Source organism: Pristiophorus japonicus, chromosome 26 (assembly GCF_044704955.1).
Source record: "Pristiophorus japonicus isolate sPriJap1 chromosome 26, sPriJap1.hap1, whole genome shotgun sequence".
Taxonomy (NCBI): Eukaryota; Metazoa; Chordata; class Chondrichthyes; family Pristiophoridae; genus Pristiophorus; species Pristiophorus japonicus.
Genome location: NC_092002.1, coordinates 6823462 through 6846640, shown reverse-complemented (window position 1 = coordinate 6846640; position 23179 = coordinate 6823462). Strand labels below are relative to the sequence as shown.

At 48.8% G+C, this 23179-nt stretch overlaps 1 protein-coding gene across 4 annotated transcripts in view; it reads left to right on the top strand.

Annotated features, from left to right (window-relative positions):
• The window catches only part of LOC139239150 (kinesin light chain 1-like), a 151594-nt gene that overhangs the window by 83497 nt on the left and 44918 nt on the right, over positions 1-23179 (top strand). For all 4 annotated transcript variants that reach the window (XM_070867730.1, XM_070867728.1, XM_070867726.1 and 1 more), the window contains exons 5-10: positions 1-44; positions 3411-3498; positions 4731-4832; positions 11509-11682; positions 13450-13549; positions 16919-16971. The exon at positions 1-44 is cut by the window's left edge and continues 182 nt beyond it. In XM_070867730.1, the coding sequence (XP_070723831.1) occupies positions 1-44; positions 3411-3498; positions 4731-4832; positions 11509-11682; positions 13450-13549; positions 16919-16971 (561 nt within the window). The remainder of the gene's footprint in view (positions 45-3410; positions 3499-4730; positions 4833-11508; positions 11683-13449; positions 13550-16918; positions 16972-23179) is intronic.

Genomic DNA, 23179 nt, shown 5'->3' with positions numbered 1-23179 from the left:
CCCGATGTGGCCACCATGCTAAATATTCTCGCCTTGGTGTACAGGTACGATCCCTTTATTAAGAACCTAAGAAATAGAAGCAGGCGTTGGCCATTCGGCCCCTCAAGCCTGCTCCGCATTTAATACGATCATGGCTGATCCGATCATGGACTCAGTTCCACTTCCCCGCCCGCTCCCCATAACCCTTTATTCCCTTATCGCTCAAAAATCTGTCGATCTCCGCCTTAAATATATTCAATGACCCAGCTTCCACAGCTCTCTGGGGCAGAGAATTCCACAGATTTACTTTTAGCAGAAAAGTTCTGTGTCATTGTTGGCAGGGGGTCCCCGGAGAGTGCGTCAGTATTTGCAGGGGGTCCCAGAGTGCGTCAGTATTTGCAGGGGTTCCCTGGGGAGTGTGTCAGTATTTGCAGGGGTTCCCTGGGGAGTGTGTCAGTATTTGCAGGGGTTCCCCGGGGAGTGTGTCAGTATTTGCAGGGGTTCCCCGGGGAGTGTGTCAGTATTTGCAGGGGTTCCCCGGGTAGTGCGTTAGTATTTGCAGGGGTTCCCCGGGGAGTGCGTCAGTATTTGCAGGGGGTCCCCGGGGAGTGCGTCAGTATTTGCTGGGGGTCCCCGGGGAGTGCGTCAGTATTTGCAGGGAGTCCCCGGGAAGTGCGTCAGTATTTGCAGGGGGTCCCCAGGGAGTGCGTCAGTATTTGCAGGGGGTCCCCGGGGAGTGCGTCAGTATTTGCAGGGGGTCCCCGGGGAGTGCGTCAGTATTTGCAGGGGGTCCCCGAGGAGTGCGTCAGTATTTGCAGGGGGTCCCTGGGGAGTGCGTCAGTATTTGCAGGGGGTCCCCGGGGAGTGCGTCAGTATTTGCAGAGAGCAAGTTGATCCATCTCTTTGTGTGAAGAACTTTCAAATTTAGTCCTAAGTTTACATTTTGCTCGTTTGAAATCGTGCCCCTTGTCCTACTTTGATAGTTTAACCCGCCGTGCTCTGCATTTCCCTATGCTGCTTGTAATCTCGTATATACTGTACCTACACAGGCTCACTTTCCAATTGCGGGGATTAAATCTGGCAGAAGGGCTCTGTTCCATGCAAGGCAAATACTAAATGAGCCATCAAGACTGGGGGCTCTGTTCTCCCTCTCCAAGCGAAGCCTGGTACAGGAGCTGGTAACAAAGGAACTAAATTAGAAATAAACCGTCACATCCCGAACTTCTTCCAGTTGCGATGAAGGATCATTGACCTGAAACGTTAATTCTCTCGCGCTCTCCACAGACGCTGCCCGACCTGCTGAATGTTTCTATTTCAGATCTCCAGCATCCTCGGTATTTTGCTTTTGTTAAAGAAGTAAGAGGTTGGCAAATGCATAATTAGCTTACCAAGGCCTTTTATACTGGCGTTCGGATTATGCTTTGACCGGGAGGTTGAGCTGAAAATAGTAATTGGCAGATCATAATCCTACAGACGGTGTAATCCTTCAATCGGGGAACTTGTGTCTGAGCAACATTGCAAAAAGCTGAACAAAAGACAGTATTATTTTTTAATTTCCATCAAACTGCTAGAATACGGGTGAACTTTGGCACCAGATCAACTATATTTAGTTCTCTAAGGAGATGATGACCACCTCAAGGAATTAGCTGTTGAGGGGTTTAGAGAAGGTCATCGAGATTTTAAAGGGCTCGCCTTGAGTCCAGGAATTGGATTAGTGCTTTTCAATTCGCTCAGGGGCACTTTGTGTTAATTCTAATGTCTATCGGGGAGAGAATTCTGATTTTAAAAATAGTTTTCCCCTTGACGTGTGTCGTGACCCGTGACTGAAGCTGCTTTTCATATTGTGCTAAGACCCGTACCACTGATGATCCGCAGGTCTCATGCAGGCAGCTGCAGCTTGAATGTAAACTTACACGGGATATGCGGCACAGAAACAGGCCATTCGGCCCAACCAGTCCACTCCGGCGATTATGTCCCACTCCAGCCTCCTCCCGTCTTTCATCATCTGACTCGATCAGCATAACCACCTTAGAATCGTCGAATGGCTACAGCACGGAAGATGGTCATTAGGTCCGTCGAGCCCATGCCAACTCTCGGCGAGTACCACTCCCCTGCCCTTTCCCCGTAGCCCTACAAAAAATTTCCTTCAGATACTTATCCAACTCCCTTTTGAAAGATAAAATTGAGTCTGCCTCCACCACCCTTTCAGGCAGTGCATTCCAGATCTTAACCACTCGCTCAGCTTGATTCATGTCACTCTTCACCATCCTGTACCTGATGGCCTCTCTGCACCAAGATGGCCGCCGCGCATGTCACTGTCCACCATCCTGTACCTGATGGCCTCCCTGCACCAAGATGGCCGCCGCGCATGTCACTGTTCACCATCCTGTACCTGATGGCCTCCCTGCACCAAGATGGCCACCGCGCATGTCACTGGTGGTCACCATCCTGTACCTGATGGTCTTCCTGCACCAAGATGGACTCTTGTGTCGCCTTTGGTTCTTTTGCCAATCACCCTCTATTCCCTTCTCCCTCACGTGCTTGTCTAGCCTCCCCTTCAATCCATCGCTACTATTCGCCTCGACCACTCCCTGTGGCAGCGAGTTCCACATTCTCACCACTCTCTGGGTAAAGAAGTTTCTTCCGAATTCCCTATTGAATGTCTTGATCACTATCTTCTATTGATGGCCTCTCATTCTGCCCACAAGTGGAGACACTCTGTGTGTGTCTACTGTCATAAATTTAAAGACCCCCGCCTGTTCAACTTGCTACGGTCAACATCCATCTGTCTATCTCCACCTTAAATATATTCAATGACCCAGCCTCCACAGCTCTCTGGTGTAGAGTATTGCAAAGATTCATGACCCTCTGAGAGAAGAAATTCCTCCTCATCTCCATTTTAAATGTGTGACCCCTTATTCTGAAACTATGCCCCTTAGTTCTAGATTCCCCCACGAGGGGAAACATCCTCTCTGCATCTACCCTGTCCAGCCCCCTCAGAATCTTATATGTTTCAATAAGATCACCTCTCATTCTTCTAAACTCCAATGTGTACAGGCCTTTCCTCATATGACAACCCCTTCATCTCCGGAATCAACCGAGTGAACCTTCTCTGAATTGCCTCCAAAGCAAGTATATCCCTCCTTAAATAAGGGGACCAAAACTGTACGCAGTTCTCCAGGTGTGGTCTCACCAACACTACAGTTGTAGCTATAGCCAAATCCCATCCTGGTTTCTTGCTAATTATCTCTGTGCTTTGTTATTCAGTCAGTAACGGAGCAATTTACTGTTTTGCAGCTGTTACGTGCTCGCTGCCTGCCCTTTCCGAGCTGCTACAAGTGCGTCGTCAATGGCAGAGAACGTTAATCGTAGTTGCATCCTCTCATCTTCAAAGTGCCTCTCAGAAATCTTTTTTTTTTCCTGTTTTGCAGAGATCAGAACAAATACAAAGAAGCTGCAAACCTTTTAAACGATGCCCTGACCATCCGAGAGAAAACCCTCGGCCACGATCACCCAGCGGTCAGTTTCATGTTTTCATCATCATAGGCAGTCCCTCGGAATCGAGGAAGACTTGCTTCCACTCTTAACATGAGTCCTTAGGTGGCTGAACAGTCCAATATGAGAGCCCCAGTCCCTGTCACAGGCGGGACAGACAGTGGTTGAGGGAAGGGGAGGGTGGGACTGGTTTGCCGCACGCTCCTTCCGCTGCCCGCGCTTGGCTTCTGCATGCTCTCGGCGATGAGACTCGAGGTGCTCAGCGCCCTCCCGGATGCACTTCCTCCACTTAGGGCGGATTGGTCTTTGGCCAGGGACTCCCAGGTGTCGGTGGGGATGTTGAACTTTATCAGGTCTAAACCAAGCCGGAGACTCTGGTGATCAGTCACTGCTTGGTGCAGAGAAATACCTGGGATAGAAAGGCTAGATTGTCGGTTAAAATTGCATTTATACAGCACCTTTAACATGTTAAAACCTCCCAACGCGCTTCACAGGAGTGTGATCCAACAAACTTTGTCACCGAGCCACATAAAGCGATACTGAGAGAGATGACCAAAAGCTTGGTCAACGAGGTAGGTTTTAAGCAGTATCATAAAGGAGGAGAGAGAGGTGGAGAGGTTTAGGGAGGGAGTTCCAGAGCTTAGGGCCCAGACAGTTGGAGGCACGGCTGCCAATGGTGGGGCGATTAACATCGGGGCTGCTCGAGTGGCCAGAATTGGAGGAGCGCAGAGATCTAGGAGGGTTGTGGAGCTGGAGGAGATTACAGGGACTCGGGGGAGGAGAGGGGGTAGAGGAGGAGGAGGAGGGGGAATCCAGTAGTGGAAGGATTCCAGTAGTGGGAGGATTCCAGTTGGGTTCAATGCCCCCGGATTAGGGAGAGGGGGAAAACGGTCCAGGGTTCCAGCTGATGATCGCTGTACTGTGACCCCCTCCTACTGCTGTACCTGTGATTGCTGGATACAGACTGCTCCGTCTCGCCTGTGACGCGGTCCACGGTCATAGAGCTTGCTGAAGTGCCCTCTGAAACCTCCGATGTGAACAAGGGTCATCTGAGCAGAGTAATGGAGGACATCCCTGTGTCAGCGTAGGAGCTGTCTATGTAGGATCTCACTGTCTCTCTATAGGGAGTTCCCCGTGCCTACGTGGGGCCGTTGCATGGGGGCGCCCTGTGTCCGCGTATGAATCGGATGAGGAAATTACAGAAGAGAGAAAAGACAAAAAGCATCTTGTGCTAACCTTTTATTCTTCCCGCGCAGGTGGCTGCCACTTTGAATAATCTTGCTGTGCTTTTTGGCAAGAGAGGAAAATACAAAGAAGCTGAACCGCTGTGCAAGCGAGCTCTGAAAATCCGAGAAAAGGTGAGGAAGACGAGCACATTCCAGCGACATAGCAGACTCTGCTCGGTGTGCTAACCTTCCCATCTCCTCCACAAAAAATGGACGTTGAACAATGCCACAGGAGGTCCACTAACCTATACGCTAGTGGATGTCCCGTGGCATTGCTCACGGTTAGAGCGGTGAATAAGGGCAGGATATTATACAGGTAATGCATAATGTATTATTCTTTTAAACTTGATGTGTGTCGGTTTAAGGCCGCAAAAGTATGATTGTTGCTAAGCAAACACAAGGTCGGGAAACCTTGTATCTTTTAAAATGTTTTGCCTTGGAAGGGGTACGGTGCAGATTTTCCAGAATAATACCAGGGCCTAAAGGGTCAAATTATGAGGATAGGTTGCGTAAATATGTCTTGTAACCCTTTGTGTATAGGAGGTTGCGGGGTGATCGAATCGAGCTGTTTACAGGGATTCAATTGGGTAGACATGGAGAAAACATTTCTGTGCCGTAACCTGCAGGGCTACGGACCAAGAGCTGGAAAGTGGGATTAGGCTGGATAGCTCTTTGTCGGCCGGCACGGACACAATGGACCAAAATGGCCTCCTTTCTATGATTCTATGATTTCGCCTGGTGGGCTAAGCCAGAACAAGGGGACCATAATCTTAAATTCGGAGCTGGGCCATTCAGGAGTGAAATCGGGACGGACTTTTTCCACAAAAGGGTAGTGTGAATCTGGAGCAATCTCCCCTGAAAGGCTGTCGCTGCCGGGCAATTAAAATGTTAAAAGACTTGATCGCTGGATTTTTGTTGGGTAAGGGTATCTCGGGAAATGGAACAATGGTGGGTAAATGGAGTGGAGGTACAGATCAATCATGAGCTAACTGAATGGTGCAGCAGACCCGAGGGGCAGAATGGCCTCCTCCTCCTGTCCTATGTTTTAGTTCCAGGTCTGAGGCGACCAACATTAAGTGACTCGTGTCTGCCCCTGTAACACTGTGTGCCACTTACAGCTTCTCTACACCCATCTTTTGTGTCTTTACATGTCCCATTACCACCTCACTTTTGCCTCGCTCCGTCATCCCTTTTTTTATCATTTAATCTCTCCTGCCTTCCACCCAATCACAGACCTTCCCTTTTGTTCTTTCCTCCCCTCCCCGCTTTCCCTGCCTCTGTACTTGCTTAAAAACCTGTTGCTTCTCGATCCTTTTCCAGTTCTGACGAGAGGTCATCGGCCAGAAACGTTAACTCTGTTTCTCTCGCCACAGATGCTGCCTGACCCGCTGAGATTTCCAGCATTTTCTGTTTATATTTCAGATTTCCGGCATCCGCGGTACTTTGCCTTTTACGACATCGCTAGTGTGGTCCCTGGTACTTGCTTGACGTATCATTTTTAATTGATGAGATCTACAAATAATGACTGCGAATGCTTTGAAAGCATATAATTGACCTAAAGGTCGACTGCTATGTTATATCATGTAAAGCACAGTGTGTTGTTCTGCTGTTGAGTGTAACCTGGGCTGATAGAATCATAGGAATTTACGACACAGAAGGAGGCCATCTGTGCCGGCCGACAAAGAGCTACCCAGCCTAATCCCACTTTCCAGCTCTTGGTCCGTAGCCCTGTAGGTTACGTCACTTCAAGTGCACATCCAAGTACTGTGCTTTTTAAATGCGATGAGGGTTTCTGCCTCTACCACCCTTTCAGGCAGTGAGTTCCAGACCCCCACCACCCTCTGGGTGAAAAAGTTCCCCTCCTCCTACTAATTACTTTATGCCAGATTACACAAAGTACCTTGTGCTTAACATGGTATAATACTTTGCTCCTTATAAAACGGTGTAACCTCTGACTTATAATGAATAACGCCACAGGAGATCTCTTAATTGATTTTTAAAAATTCTTCCTGCCCATGAGCGATCTCGAGTTTTTAACGACCGCTGATTTGATAAACCTGCCTCGAGTCAAACTTTTATTTTCCGTATGGTCGCTTAGTAAATTTTTTTTCCCGCAGGGACTTCTAACTAATCCCACATGGCTTTCAGTCTTCACCAATTTACGTTTCAAATGAGCTGCCTGTAAATTGGGTTTAAAAGATGAAAATGTTAATTATTTTTTCAATGCTTTGGGGGGTAGATAATTATTGACAGAGCTCCAGAGATGCCTGGTGTATTGCAATTTAGAGCCAGAACCATAACTGGGATAAGGGTAATGAGGAGAGGTTGAGTAGGCTAGGCCTATATTCTCTAGAGTTTAGAAGAATGAGAGGTGATCTCATTGAAACATACAACATTCTTACAGGGGCTTGACAGGGTAGGGGGTCACAGTCTAAGGATAAGGGGTAAGCCATTTAGGACCGAGATGAGGAGAAATTTCTTCACTCAGAGAATTATGAACCTGTGGAATTCTCTACCGCAGAGAGTTGTTGATGCCAGTTCATTGGATATATTCAAGAGGGAGTTAGATATGGCCCTTATAGCTAAAGGGATCAATGGGTAGGAGAAAAAGCAGGAAAGGGGTACTGAGATGAATGATCAGCCATGATCTTATTGAATGGTGGTGCAGGCTCGAAGGGCCCAATGGCCTACTCCTGCACCTATTTTCTATGTTTCTATGCAGGAAGGATATTTCCCCTGGCTGGAGAGTCTAGAACCAGGGGTCACAGTCTCAGGATAAGGGGTCGGCCATTTAGGACTGAGGTGAGGAGAAACTTCTTCACTCGGAGGGTGGTGAATCTTTGAAATTCTTTGCCCCAGAGGGCTGTAGAGGCTCAGTCGTTGAGCACGGAAGGAGGCCATTCGGCCCATCGTGCCTGTTTGAAAGAGCTATCCAATTAGTACCACCCCTCTGCTCTTCCTCCATATCCCTGCAAATTTCAAGTATATATCCAATTGTTTTTTGAAAGTGACTATCTGGATGCTCAGTCGTTGAGTATATTCAGCACAGAGAGCACTAGATTTTTGGATACTGAGCAAATCGAGGCATATGGGGATAGTGCAGGAAGGTGGAGTTAAGGTAGAAGATCAGTCATGATCTTATTGAATGGCGGAGCAGGCTCGAATGGCCTACTCCAATTTCTTATGTTATCACTGCACTTATTTACCCATATTGGTACCACCTAAACTCAAAAACCTCTTGTGATGCTTTTTTTATACAAATGTTTTCCGCCCCTCCCGAAGCTATTAAATATCAGCATGGCTCAGTCAATAGCACTCTTGTGTCTGAGTCAGAAAGTTCAAGCCTTGTTTAAGCACATGGATTTCCCCTATGCTGCCACCTCTGTTCACGTCCTGGCTGGTCGGTAATGGCGGCGGGGATGGTCTATTATAAAGGATATGATTACGGCACACTTAGATAATATCAACGGGATTAAACAAAGCCAACTTGGATTTATGAAAGGAAAATCATGTTTGACAAACCTACTGGAGTTTTTTGAGGATGTAACTGATAGAATAGATAAGGGAGAACCAGTGGATGTAGTGTATTTGGATTTTCAGAAGGCGTTTGATAAAGTCTCACATAAGAGGTTAGTGTGCAAAATTAAAGCACATAGGATTGGGGGTAATGTATTGGCATGGATTGAAAATTGGTTAACTGACAGGAAACAGAGAGGAGGAATAAACTGGTCTTTTTCGGGATGGCGGGCAGTGACTAGTGGGGTACCACAGGGATCAGTGTTTGGGCCCCAGCTATTCACAATATATATATATAAATGATTTGGATGAGGGAACCAAATGTAATATTTCCAAGTTTGCTGAAGACACAAAACTAGGTGGGATTGTGAGTTGTGAGGAGGATGCAAGACGATTTAGATCAGTTGAGTGAGTGGGCAAACACATGGCAGATGCAGTATAACGAGGATAAATGTGAAGTTATACACTTTGGTAGGAAAAACATAAGGACAAAGTATTATTTAAATGGTGATGGCTTGGGATGTGTCGATGTACAGAGGGACCTGGGTGTCCTTGTACACCAGTCACTGAAAGCAAACACACAGGTGCAGCAAGCAGTTAGGAAGGTAAATGGTTTGTTGGCCTTCATTGCAAGAGGATTTGAGTACAGGAGCAAGGATGTCTTACTACAGTTATACAGGACCTTAGTGAGACCGCACCTGGAGTATTGTGTGCAGTTTTGGTCTCCTTACCTAAGAAAGGATGTACTTGCCATAGAGGGAGGGAGTGCAGCGAAGGTTCACCAGACTGATTCCTGGGATGTCGGGACTGTCGTATGGGGAGAGATTGGATCGACTAGGCCTGTATTCACCAGAATTTAGAAGAATGAGAGGGGATCTCATTGAAACGTATACAATTCTGACGGGGTTGGATAGACTGGATGCGGGGAGGATGTTTCCCCCGGGCTGGGAAGTCTAGAACAAGGGGTCACAGTCTCAGGATACGGGGTAGAAAATTTAGGACCGAGATGAGGAGAAATGCTTTCACTGAGAGGATGGTGAACCTGTGGAATTCTCTACCACAGAAGGCTGTGGAGGCCAAGTCACTGAATATATTTAAGAGGGAGATAGATGGATTTCTAGAAACAAAAGACATCAAGGGGGGGTATGGGGAAAAAGCGGGAATATGGTGTTGAGATAGAGGATCAGCCATGATCATATTGAATGGCAGTGCAGACTCGAGGGGCCGAATGGCCTACTACTGCTCCTATTTTCTATGTTTCCGGGCGGGCGGGCGGCCAGCTCCCAGCTCCCTGCCGGGAAATTAGTTGGTGGTTTTGCGGGGGCGGGAAGCAGCACCGCTCGGGCGTGTCGAGCTGGGTTGGAACGCCGCCGGTTTTGACCACGTGGTGAGATTTGTTGTGCGCTCGCTCCATAGCACGTTGTGGTGGGACCGCCCGGAAAACCAAGCAGGCAGAGCTGTCCTGGCGGCTGTGAGTGAGGGAATTGGAGAATGAGGCGAGTCTGATTGTTTTGTTTAGTTTTATTTTTGCGCTGGAGCTCATTGTGGGCTGTTTAAGGTATTGGGAATGTTTGTCGTGTTTTTAGGTGCGTTTTTTTTTTGCCACAGAATCCTACCGAAGGGCGCACCGAGGCTGGCTCTTTAGCAACGGATTGTCAGTTGCTCAGCCGGCCTAGCACTCTAAAAGAGGTGTGCAACGCCTCCCATAGCGCTCTGCCCCACACTCCGTGCCCAGCTGATGAATTTTGCTGAGGCACAAACTGTTCATAGAAACATAGAAAGTAGGTGCAGGAGTAGGCCATTCAGCCCTTCGAGCCTGCACCGCCATTCAATATGATCATGGCTGATCATGCAACTTCAGTACCCCATTCCTGCCTTCTCTCCATGCCCCTTGATCCCTTTAGCCGTAAGGGTCACATCTGACTCCCTTTTGAATATATTCCCGAGCACCAACTTTACAGCCCCGCTGCTATTACTGCCCCGAAATGAGCAGAAACGCAAATCCAGTCCTGATGAGGGAGTGCTGCACTGTCGGACATTCGCCTGCCTGTCCAGGTGGATGTTAAAGACCCTGTGGCACTATCCGAAGAAGAGCACAAATATAGAGAAACTGTTCCCACTGGCAGCAGGGTAGATAACCACAGGACGCAGATTTAAGATAATTGGAACAAGAACCAGAGGGAAGCGAGAAATATTTTTACACAGCGAGTTGCAGTGATCTGGAATTCACCGTCTGAAAGGGTAAAGAAATCAGCTTCAGTCGTAATTTTGAAAAGCAATTGGATATATTCTTGAAACTTGCTGGGCTATTAAAGAGCGAGCAGGGGGAGTGAAAAGGAAGACAGAATTATATTTATATAGTGTCCTTCATGACCACTGGTCATTGTAGGCTTTACAGCCAATGAAGTACCTTTGGAGTGTAGTCACTGTTGTAATGTGGCAGCCAATGTGCGCACAGCAAGCTCCCACACACAGCAATGTGATAATGACCAGATAATCTGTTTTTGTTATGTTGATTGAGGGATAAATATTAGCCCCAGGACACCGGGGAGAACTCCCCCTGCTCTGCTTTGAAATAGTGCCGTGGGATCTTTTACGTCCACCTGAGAGAGCAGACGGGGCCTCGGTTTAACGTCTCATCTGAAAGACGGCACCTCCGACAGTGCGGCGCTCTCTCAGCACTGCACTGGGAGTGTCAGCCTGGATTTTTGTGCTCAAGTCTCTGCAGTGGAACTTGAACCCCACAGCCTTCCGACTTAGAGGCGAGAGTGCTGCCCACTGAGCCACAGCTGTCACTGAGAGTAGTACTACTTGGCTAACTCTTAAGAGCCAGCAGAGACACGATGAGCCGAGTAGCCTCCTGTGTGGTGTGATTCGAGGAGCAGAGAGTTCTCCCGGTGACCTGACCAACATTCCTCCCTCCACCAACAGCTCCAGAAAGCAGAATAGCAGGTCGTGCATCTGATTTGAAATCTTGCCAGATGCAGATCGCTGCCTGTGTAACAAAGTACTTGGATGTGCACTTGAAGTGCCGTGACCTACAGCGCTACGCACCGAGAGCAATGAGAATGGGATTAGGCTGGATCGCTATTTTTCGGCCGGCGCGGACACGATGGGCCGAATGGCCTCCTCCTGTGCCATACATTGCTATGATTCTAAAAGTCACTACACTTCAAAGTAATTTGCTGTCCGCGGGGCGCTTTCTGAGGGCTGGATAAGGCCCTGTACAAAAGTGCCGGTCTTTTTTGAATGGGCATTTAGTAATATTAGTGTTCTGAATCCCCCCCCCCAGGTGCTGGGCAAGGATCATCCCGATGTGGCAAAGCAGCTGAATAACCTGGCGCTGCTGTGCCAGAACCAGGGGAAGTACGAGGAGGTGGAGTACTACTACGAACGGGCCCTGGAGATCTACCAGACCAAGCTGGGATCCGAGGATCCCAACGTGGCCAAGACGAAGAATAACTTGGTGAGAGAATCGGCTTGCCGCAGTGCTCCAGAGGGCAGAAGGATTTTGCAGTTAAGCATGGCGGGTCTTCATGTATGAGCCTCTCCAGTTGAGTGAGAGCAGGCTCTTTGACCGCGGGGGGCATCACAGCCCAGCCTGATCCCCTAACGTGCGCACGTTTCACCAGGCCACCAATCGATGGCTGAAATTTCCCCCTCTCTGAGTCAGAACTTGAGCCAGGGACTTGAGCACAAAAATATCTAGGCCGGCACTCCCAGTGCAGCGCTGAGGGAGTGCCGCACTGTCAGAAGTGCCGTCTTTCGGATGAGATGTTTAAACCCCGTCTGCCCTCTCTGCTGAAAGGTAAAAGATCCCACGGCACTATTTCGAAGAAGAGCAGGGGAGTTCTCCCCGGTGTCCTGGGGCCAATATTTATCCCTCAATCAACATCACTAAAACAGATTATCTGGGTCATTATCACATTGCTGTTTGTGGGAGCTTGCTGTGCGCAAATTGGCTGCCGCGATTCCCACATTACAACAGCGACTATAATGAAAAGTACTTCATTGGCTGTAAAGCGCTTTGAGACGTTCGGTGGTTGTGAAAGGTGCTATATAAATTCAAGTCTTTTTTCTCACCCAAGGTACTGAGATAGTGGCAGATCAGTGATCTCTGCACAGATTGGGGAACATTCCTGAGACCTCCATTGGCTCAGTGCTGGAGTTGCCAACTAAGCTGGCGAGGGGTGGTTCTGTTCATAGTTTTTAAGCAGAAATGGGTAAATTTCACAGAGCTATACTTCAAAAAAAAAATTCATTCTCTGGATGTGGGTGTCGCTGGCAAGGCCAGCATTTATTGCCCATCCCTAATTGCCCCTTGAGAAGGTGGTGGTGAGCCGCCTTCTTGAACCGCTGCAGTCCCGTGTGGTGAAGGTGCTCCCACAGTGCTGTTAGGGAAGGAGTTCCAGGATTTTTACCCAAATTGACTAAAATTGTCACTAAAAGCGGCAGGAGAAGGGGATAGCAGGGATTTCTTTACTCTAAGGCATCGCTCACGGTGCAGGTGGAGTGCGATTCTATCATGCAAAAAGAAAGAAAGTCTTGCATTTATATAGCGCCTTTCACGACCGGATGTCCCAAACAGCTTTACAGCCAATGAAGTACTTTTGGACTGTAGCCACTATTGTAATGTGGGAAACGCGGCAGCCAATTTGCGCACAGCAATGTGATAATGACCAGATAATCTGTTTTTGTTATGTTGATCGAGCGATAAATATTTGCCCCAGGACACCAGTTCATTAGATATATTCAAGAGGGAGTTCGATATGGCCCTTACTGCTCAAGGGATCAAGGGGTATGGAGAGAAAGCAGGAAAGGGGTACTGAGGTGAATGATCAGCCATGATCTTATTGAATGGTGGTGCAGGCTCGAAGGGCCGAATGGCCTACTCCTGCACCTATTTTCTATGTTAGGACACCAGGGATAACTCCTCGAAATAGTGGCCACGGGATTTTTTGCGTCCACCTGAGAGAGCAGAGGGGGCCTCGGTTTAACGTCTCATCCGAAAGACGTCACCTCCGACAGTGCGGCACTCCCTCAGCACTGCCTGGATTTATGTGCTCAGGTTCCTGGCGTGGGACTTGAACCCGCAACCTTCGGACTCGGAGGCGAGAGAGTGTGCTGCCCACTGAGCCACGGCTGACACTCGAAGCTTGGGTCTGGACTGCAGTTTGTGTCGATGAGAACGCTGAGTGTGCAGCTCTGTAATTCCCGCCTTCTCTGTTTGCAGGCGTCCTGTTACCTGAAGCAAGGCAAGTACAGACAGGCTGAGGCTCTGTACAAAGAGATCCTGACACGGGCCCACGAGAGGGAGTTCGGGTCAGTCGATGGTAAGTTGGACATTGCAAGTGGGCTCATCCTTTGGTAGAACACAGTGGTCATTTGTCAAGGAGGCTAATGAGTAATTACCATTAAAAAGGCACACTATATGGGTTTACAGTAGATAGAGACCGTTACCATTTTACAGCTAAATCTAAGAAAACGTGGAACAAGCAAAGGCCATCTAGCCAGCTGCTTCCATAACTCGTAAGAACACATAGGAGCAGGAGTAGGCCATTCGGCCCCTCGAGCCTGCTCCGCCATTCAATGAGATCATGGCTGATCTTCTACCTCAACTCCACTTTCCCGCATTATCCCCATATTCCTTAATTCACCCAAATTTATCGATCTCTGTCTTGAATATACTCAACGACTGAGCCTCCACAGCCCTCTGGGGCAGAGAATTCCAAAGATTCACCACCTTCTGAGTGAAGAAGTTTCTCCTCATCTCAGTCCTAAATGGCCGACCCCTTATCCTGCGACTGTGTGACCCCTGGTTCTAGACTCCCCAGCCCGGGGGGGGGAAACACCCTCCCTGCATCTACCCTGTCAAGCCCTGTAAGAATGTTGTATGTTTCAATGAGATCACCTCTCATTCTTCTAAACTCTAGAGAATATCGGCCTAGTCTACTCAATCTCTCCACATAGGACAATCTTCCCATCCCAGGAATCAGTCTGGTGAACCTTCGCTGCACTCCCTCTCTGGCAAGTATATCCTTCCTTAGGTAAGGAGACCAAAACTGTGCACAAACAGGTGCGGTCTCACCAGGGCCCTATATAATCGCAGTAAGGCATCTTTACTCTTATACTCAAATCCTCTTGTAATAAAGGCCAACAGACCATTTGCTTTCTTAATCACTTGCTGTACCTGCGTGTTAACTTTCAGTGATTGGTGTACAAGGTCCCTCTGAACACCAACATTTTGGGTTCAAGTCCCATTCCAGGGATTTAAGCTCATAATCCAAGTTGACGCTCCCAGTGCAGTGCTGAGGGAGCGCTGCACTGTCGGAGGTGCCATCTTTCAGATGAGACGTTAAACCGAGGCCCCGTCTGCTCTCTCGGGTGGATGTAAAAGATCCCAGGGCACTATTTCGAAGAAGAGCAGGGAGGTTATCCCCAGTGTCCTGGGGCCAATATTTATCCCTCAATCAACATCACAAAAAAACAGATTATCACATTGCTGTGTGTGGGAGCTTGCTGTGTGCAAATTGGCTGCTGCTTTCCGCACATTCCAACAGTGACTACACGCCAAAAGTACTTCTTTGGCTGTAAAGTGCTTTGAGACGTCCGGTGGTCATGAAAGGCGCTATATAAATGCAAGTCTTTTATTAAATTCTCAGCTTTCTGTTTAATTTTTTCCTGGCCTTGCCACGCCCTATCTTTAATCGTTACCAGTTTATACAAACCTACCCTCAAACTGTCTGTCCATCTCTGGCCACTTGTGCTCCGCTCCACCTCCCTTTGCCCCATCATTGGCTGTGCCTGGAAGTACCTCGCTCAACCCCTCTGCCTCTCCACCTCTGTTTAAGACTGTCATGTATGCACCTGTGAGCAAGCTCATAGGCTTGTGGCGCTGTGAGTGGCTTAACCACTTAGTCACATGATGTCCACAAGACTCGATAAAACCCCAGTTAATTGAGCTCCTGCTTCCGACATCTTGTGTTCTCATGTTATGTGGCTCAGTGGGCAGCACCCTTGCCTCCGAGTGCTGAAGGTTGTGGGTTCAGGTCCTACTCCAGAGACTTGGGCGCACAAATCTAGGCTGACACTCCCAGTGCAATGATACACTGTGGAGGTGGGGTCATTGAATATATTCAGGGCTGAGATAGACAGATTCTTGAACTACCAGGGGAGTCAAAGGTTATGGGGAACCGGCAGGAAAGTGGAGTTGAGGCCAAGATCAGATCAGCCATAATCTTACTGAATACGGCAGAGCAGACTCAAGAGCCGTATGGCCTACTCCTGCACCTACTTCTTATGTTATTGTGGGGTACCGCAGGGCTCAGTGCTGGGACCCCAGCTATTTACAATATACATTAATGATTTAGACGAAGGAATTGAATGTAATATCTCCAAGTTTGCAGATGACACTAAGCTGGGTGGCGGTGTGAGCTGTGAGGAGGATGCTAAGAGGCTGCAGGGTGACTTGGACAGGTTAGGTGAGTGGGCAAAATGCATGGCAGATGCTGTATAATGTGGATAAATGTGAGGTTATCCACTTTGGTGGCAAAAACATAAAGGCAGAATATTATGTGAATGGTGACAGATTAGGAAAAGGGGAGGTGCAACGAGACCTGGGTGTCATGGTACATCAGTCATTGAAAGTTGGCATGCAGGTACAGCAGGCGGTGAAGGCAAATGGCATGTTGGCCTTCATAGCTAGAGGATTTGAGTATAGAAGCAGGGAGGTCTTACTGCAGTTGTTCAGGGCCTTGCTGAGGCCACACCTGGAGTATTGTGTACAGTTTTGGTCACCTAATCTGAGGAAGGACATTCTTGCTATTGAGGAAGTGCAGTGAAGGTTCACCAGACTTATTCCCGGGATGGCAGGACTGACATATGAAGAAAGACTGGATCAACTAGGCTTATATTCACTGGAATTTAGAAGAATGAGAGGGGGTCTCATAGAAACATATAAAATTCTGATGGGATTGGACAGGTTAGATGCAGGAAGAATGTTCCCGATGTTGGGGAAGTCCAGAACCAGGGGTCACAGTCTAAGGATAAGGGGTAAGCCATTTAGGACCGAGATGAGGAGAAACTTCTTCACTCAGAGAATTGTGAACCTGTGGAATTCTCTACCACAGAAAGTTGTTGAGGCCAGTTTGTTAGATATATTCAAAAGGGCGTTCGATATGGTCCTCACGGCTAAAGGGATCAGGGGTTATGGAGAGAAAGCAGGAATGGGGTACTGAAGTTGCATGATCAGCCATGATCATATTGAATGGTGGTGCAGGCTCGAAGGGCCGAATGGCCTACTCCTGCACCTTTTCTATGTTATCATGCAGGTGCTGTCTTTTGGATGAGATGTTAAACCGAGGCCCTGTCTGCTCTTTCAGGTGGAGATAAAAGTTACCATGGCACTATTTCGAAGAAGAGCAGGGGAGTTCTCCCCGGTGTCCTGGGGCCAATATTTATCGCTCAACCAACATCACTAAAACAGATGATCTGGGTCATTATCACATTGCTGTTTGTGGGAGCTTGCTGTGCGCAAATTGGCTGCTACGCCTCCTACGTTAAAACAGTGACCACACCTCCAAAAAAAAAGTACTTCATTGGCTGTAAAGGGCGTCCTGGCTCTATCAAAATGCTAGTCTTGCTTTATGTTCTCAAAACCAAACTGGGGATAAAGTTGGTTCTCTCTGTTGCTTCCCACACAGGTGACAACCGACGGGTGTGGGTGAACTCCGAGGACGGAGACGACTCTCATAAGGTAAAGGCCGCGCACTCACCGCGGTATTCGTCCTCCAAGCTATTTCTGTTCCCCATCACGGTCACTGTGAGCAACGCCACGGGAGACCGGCCGATAGCTATCAAAGAAAATAACTGCACTAGGAAGTAAAGCTGCAAAGATGAAATAAAAACAGAAAAATTCTGGCATTGGCAAAGACAGGATCGAGTTTCAGATGTAGACCCTTTTGTTGAGCGTTTTGTGTTTCTCACCTTAAAGGTTAACCGACCTTAAGCGCCGTGTTTAAAACTGAGATGAGGAGGAATTTCTTCTCTTGAGGGTTGTAAATCTGTGGAATTCGCTGCCTCAGAGAGCTGTGGAAGCTGGGACATTGAATAAAGACAGAAATAGAGTTTCTTAAATGATTAGGGAATAAGGGGTTATGGGGAACGGACGGGGAAGTGGAGCTGAGTCCATGATCGGATCAGCCATGATCTTATTGAATGGCGGAGCAGGCTCGAGGGGCCGTATGACCTAATCCTGCTCCTATTTCTTATGTCCTTATGTATTTACAGAGTGCCCTGTTGTTTGGTTGCCAGTATTCCTGGTGTTGCTTTTTGCCTGTTCACATTGCTTATCTATTCGCTTTGATTTTCGGACTCTCACCCTTCTGTGTCTATCTGTGCTACCTTTGGTTACGGCCCAACATAGAAACATAGAAAGTAGGTGCAGGAGTCGGCCATTCTGCCCTTCGAGCCTGCACCACCATTCAATATGATCATGGCTGATCATGCAAATTCAGTACCCCATTCCTGCTTTCTCTCCATACCCCTTGATCTCTTTAGCCGTCAGGGCCATATCTAACTCCCTCTTGAATATATCTAATGAACTGGCCTCAACAACTCTCTGCGGTAGAGAATTCCACAGGTTCACAATTGGTAGCGAGAAACGATTAATAGTTACTTTATAATCGCCTCAAATCCTGACCGTGCCATCACTTTTGAGTACTGGAACAATCGGGCTGGCCCAATCGCTGAATTCCAATTGAAGTTTCCAATGCCTGGCTCAAAAAGGGAAGGAAATTTGTTAAGAACCTGGGTACTTGAGGCCTCATCGACATGTGATAGCGCTCGGATGTCATCCCAGTTCCAGCGGATTTTGCCCAGCCAGCTCCTTCCAAGCATCGCCCGGGACAATCCAGAGCGGCAGTTCGTGCACCGTGCCCTCGTAGGTGACCTTGACCATGGTGCTGCCCAGGACAGTGATGAGCTCTTTGGTGTACATTCTCAGTTTCGTGTGGATGGGGCTCAGGGCTGGTCTGAATGCCTTGTTGCACCACAGTCTCTCAAACATCTTTTTACTCATGATGGATTGGCTAGCGCCAGTGTCCAGTTCCATGGCTACGGGTAAGCCATTCAATTTTACGTTTAGCATTATAGGTGGACATTTCGTCGAAAATGTGTGCACCCCGTGTACTTCAGCATCTGCCTCCTCTCTGTGAGGCTCGAAATTGCTTTGATCCACCATGGACCAATCTTCCTCTGCCACGTGGTGGTTAGCAGGTTTTGTAGAGCTTGCAGCTCGTTTGCAAGCTCGTTGGAGGTGCCCCATTGTTCCACAGCTCTTGCAAACATACCCTTTTGAAGCAGCATGAATAGGCTGAATGGAAGCCTCCACAACGCCAACAAGGTGTGAATCACCTTGCATTCATTCTTTGTTGGGGACTCGATGAGTCATCTGGGTCACCTGAGGTCTGCTGGCAGTTGCAGACTCGTGGGTTCTGCCCTGTACATTTCTGCTCGCAAACACATTTCCAGTTAATTTATGAACATTGCTAGCACTTGTGTGCTGAGAGATTTGTTTGGTGTTATCACTGGTGGACATAAACGCCTGTGCTATCACCATGGCCTTACTGAGGGTCGGTGTCTCTACAGTCAAAAGTTTTCGTAGAATGATCTCGTGGCCAATGCGCAGTACAAAAAAGTCTCTGAGCATTTGCTCCAAGTAGCCATCAAACTCACATTGTCCTGCAAGTCGCCTTAGCTCGGCGATGTAGCTCGCCACTTCCTGACCTTCAGATCGCTGGCACTTGTAGAACCGATACCTCGCCATCAGCACGCTCTCCCTTGGGTTAAGATGCTCCCGAACCAGTGTACACAGCTCCTCATATGACTTATCTGTGGGTTTCACCGGAGCCAGAAGATTCTTCAAGAGGCTGTAGGTCGGTGCCCCGCAGACTGTGAGGAGGACCGCTCTCCTTTTTGCAGCGCTTCCTTCTGTCCAGCTCGTTGGCTACAAAGTACTGGTCTAGCCGTTCGACATAGGCTTCCCAGTCCTCGCCCTCCGAGAACTTCTCCAGGATGCCCACAGTTTGCTGCATCTTTGCGTTGGATTCGTATTCTCGTCACCAGTTGTTGTGTTCCTAACACAGATGAGACTGCACACAGGGAGGTTAAAGTAACAGTGACCTCAGTCTTTAATAAGACACTCCAGAGTGAGGAACAGGCCTTTGGGGCCGGCTTATATACAGTGCTCCCAAGGGATGCTGGGATCCCTTGGGACCTCAGGGGATGAGCTCCCGGGTGGCGGAACATACAGATACACAACAATATCCACGGTTTAATTCACTGCAGGAACCATCACAAATGGTGGTCGGAGATAACCTTCTTCCAGCCCATTCTCAACGTCTACTAATTGTATCGCTCTTTCCAAGAGCCGGCACAGGCACGATGGGCCGAATGGCCTCCTTCCTTCTGTGCTGTACGATTCTACAAGGTCGTTGTTGGCTTTTGATATTCTAAAAGCGGGACACAGGACCGCCCCGATAACTCGCCAGCTTTTGGCCCTGCAGGAGGGAGCATGTGGAGGAACAGCCCAACACCATTTCAACTGCTTGATGCAAAGCCAAGTGAATTACTGGCGTAAACATTCGCGTGGAAAATTGGGAATGCAGAGAAGCAAGCGTGCCATGCGTTACTTTGGGACAGGAGAAAGACACCTGTCGCCCTCGGGATTCAAGTCGGTTTTAATCTGTCTCCTCCTGCACTCTTGATCTGCTTCTGGTACTGGGTTTTGATGCAAGTAAACGGCTTTAAATTGGACTCGCAAAAAAAAAAAAAGAATCGACCAATTGTGGAAACGCACGGTCCTGTTTGGACCCTCGATATCTTCAAGTCTCTCCTCTTTATTTTGTGAAAATGACATGAATATGTAGCCTGAATGGACCTGGAACGGTGGACCCCACCAGCTTCCGCTGTCAAGGTGGGACGCAAGGGCAAACTTGGTATGGAGTATGTCGCGCCTGGAGCCAGGCGGTGGGTGGGTAGTATTGCCTCGGCTGCCTGTGTGTGGGCTGAATTCTAAGGAAAGGATCCAGACACTGAGCTAGGGATCTGGCTGAAAGCCAAGGTACAAACCCTGGCACTGAGATGAGGAATTGGGGAGTGGTAATGTATTTGCTTCATGGGTTCTTTGCTTAAGAATTCATAGCAACACGTTGCTATTAAGAACTAGTTGGTTTATTCGCAAAGGTTTAACAATCACACTACACATTACCAGTTCATCCACCAGGCTCACAACCACCTGCCCCATCGTGAATCCCCCGAACACAACTGGCCGGGGTTTTATTGAGTGTTGTGAACATCACGTGACTGGCTAAGCCACTCACAACTTAACAGCCCTGCAAACCTGAGAGCATACTCTCAGGGGCATACATTACAGGGGAGTTTGTTTGAAAACACCAATGTTTCTTTGATCCAGTATTGTTTCAACTACTTATTAGTTGTTCAGTCCCTATCACTGTTTGCCAGCCATGAAAGCCAATTCCCGTTCTGGTCACAATGCCGCAAGGAGGTTGAGCATAGGAGAGCCACGACATCACAGCAACTAGGACCAGAGAAACTGGAACATTTTGGGGTAGAAATTCAGTCGCACCTCTGTTGGGGCGGTGTCCCGGGCGGAGAGGCAAATGGTTTGCGTCTGCCGCCTCAAAATGCACCAGCTGGGCCCAGAGTTTGGAGAGGAGCGCTAAGGCAGGCATTGCACGCCTCTTTTCGGGCGCTAGGCCGGCTGAGCAAGGGAAAATCCCGAACTGAACAGCTGACCTCGGAGCGCCATAACAGAAACCCACCACCGGTGGGGGGGGGGGAGGGGGAAAACACCAAAAACATTCCCAATACACAGCTTGCGCCACCACAACGATCACACTGACCTGCGGTCGATGTTACTTAGCTCACTGCAGCAGCGACAGCCTGCTTACCCGCCAGGGTCGGGCGGCAGCCAAAAATCGAGCCGCAACCAGGGGCGTTGCACACCGGCTCGCCTCTCCCGGGGGCGGTACTGCTCCACACCCTTCGCCGATACCGGCACCGAATGTCCCGGCTGGGAGCTGGCCGGCCGGGCGCAAGTGCTTTCCGCCACCGTTGCCGCGGCGCTCAGAGGGGCGACAGACGATCGAATTTCCACTCCTTTAGCTTTCAAAGAAGGGTTCCGAGCGGGTTGGGGTGTGCGGGATCCTTGCAGAATTATTGGGCTACTCAAACGGTCGAGAGTGGGTCGACCAAGAGCACTATCTTGGCCCAGGGGGCAGCACGGGCCCAGCCCACACTGCGATATGTGCGCGCACTAGGTCCGTGCAGCAGAGCTGGTCTCCAGTCGTCCTGGTTAACCCTTGCCACTGGACCAAGACCTCGCTCTGTCAAGCCCCGTGTGGTGGCTGGTGTGCAACGGCCACCCCATGTTAAAAAAATCCCCCTACAGGCATCTTCCACCCTTCGGGATCTGGAATATTAGGTCCTTCACTGAAACACCTGTGAACTCATCCCTTTTTGGTGTGGAAGCAAGTTATCCTCGCTTCGAGGGACCGCCTAATACTATCTTGTAAGTAAGGATCATCGGGCCAGGGGCACAGGTTCAATCTGGTGAGGGGAGAATTTAGGATTGATGTTAGGGAGAGTTTGCACTCTGTTCTTGAAATCGGCTTCCATGTAGCGATGGTGAAAGTTATTCAAGAGCCAAGCGGATGCTGTGATGGGGGGGGGGAAAACAATTGTTTTTTTTTCTTTTTGGACGGATGAGCGATATTGAGTCACTCGCTCGATTCCACTCATGATGCAGTCTTGGCAGGAAAGCGCCTTTTAATCCGTGAAACTGCTTCGAAAAATGTTTACTGTTTGGCGTCCCTTGCGGCTGACGCGATGGGTCGGTGCGAGCTGTGACTCAACAACAGCCACCGCCCTCCAGTCCTGCTTTCAAAAACTAGGGGCCATGAGCATAAGCTCGTCACTAATAAATCCAGGAGAAACCTTTTTACCCAGAGAGTGTGGAACGCGCACCCACAGGGAGGGGTTGAGGCGAATAGCATCGATGCATTTAAGGGGAAGCTGGATAAACACACGAGGGAGAATGGAATAGAAGGATATGTTGGGGTTGAAATGAAGAGTAGTGGGAGGAGGCTCGTGTGGAGCATAAACACCGGCACGGACTCGTTGGGCCAAATGGGCCTGTCTTTGTGCGGTAAATCCGATGTAAATTGTTGCCACTTTATCCCTCAACTCGGTCACAAACTGGCAAGTCTCGACAGTCAGCAAGCATCGAAAACGAAAGCTGCATCTGTGCAAGCAGTAAATGAGCGGTTTGGCTTTTTTTAAATTCCCGCCGTGCAATCCATTTAGCATTTTGCTAAACACGTGTCTGCTTTGCTGCATAGCTGGCCACAATCTGGCTCGTTTCTGGTGCCGTGTTTTTGCTGCTTGCTCCATTGCTGTTGTGAAAAGCTTTGTTATTCTGTCACTGGTAATAAGGTTTGACTCTTCATTCACAGCTCCAAGGTATATAAGGGCTTGTACAAAAGTGCTTCTTTTTTAAACAAAGTTACTCTGTTTTTCTCCTTTTACCCACCTCATCTAGGTTGTGTTGTACCATACTGTGTCTGTCATCAGGCAGACTGCCCATAAGACGTGCCAGTGTTACTTGGTTATGTGTGACAAAGACACATGGCCATTTACACTCTTGTGTGTGCATGTGAGAATTTTTGTGCTCTTAAAGATGTTGGTGCGGGCAATGGGACCATTTTGTGCACATGTGAAGCACTCTCCAGTCCAGAAACTCAAGCAGACCAGCCACCTAAATACCGTGGCTACAAGAGCAGGTCAGAGGCTGGGTATTCTGCGGCGAGTGTCTCACCTCCTGACTCTCCAAAGCCTTTCCACCATCTACAAGGCACAAGTCAGGAGTGTGATGGAATACTCAC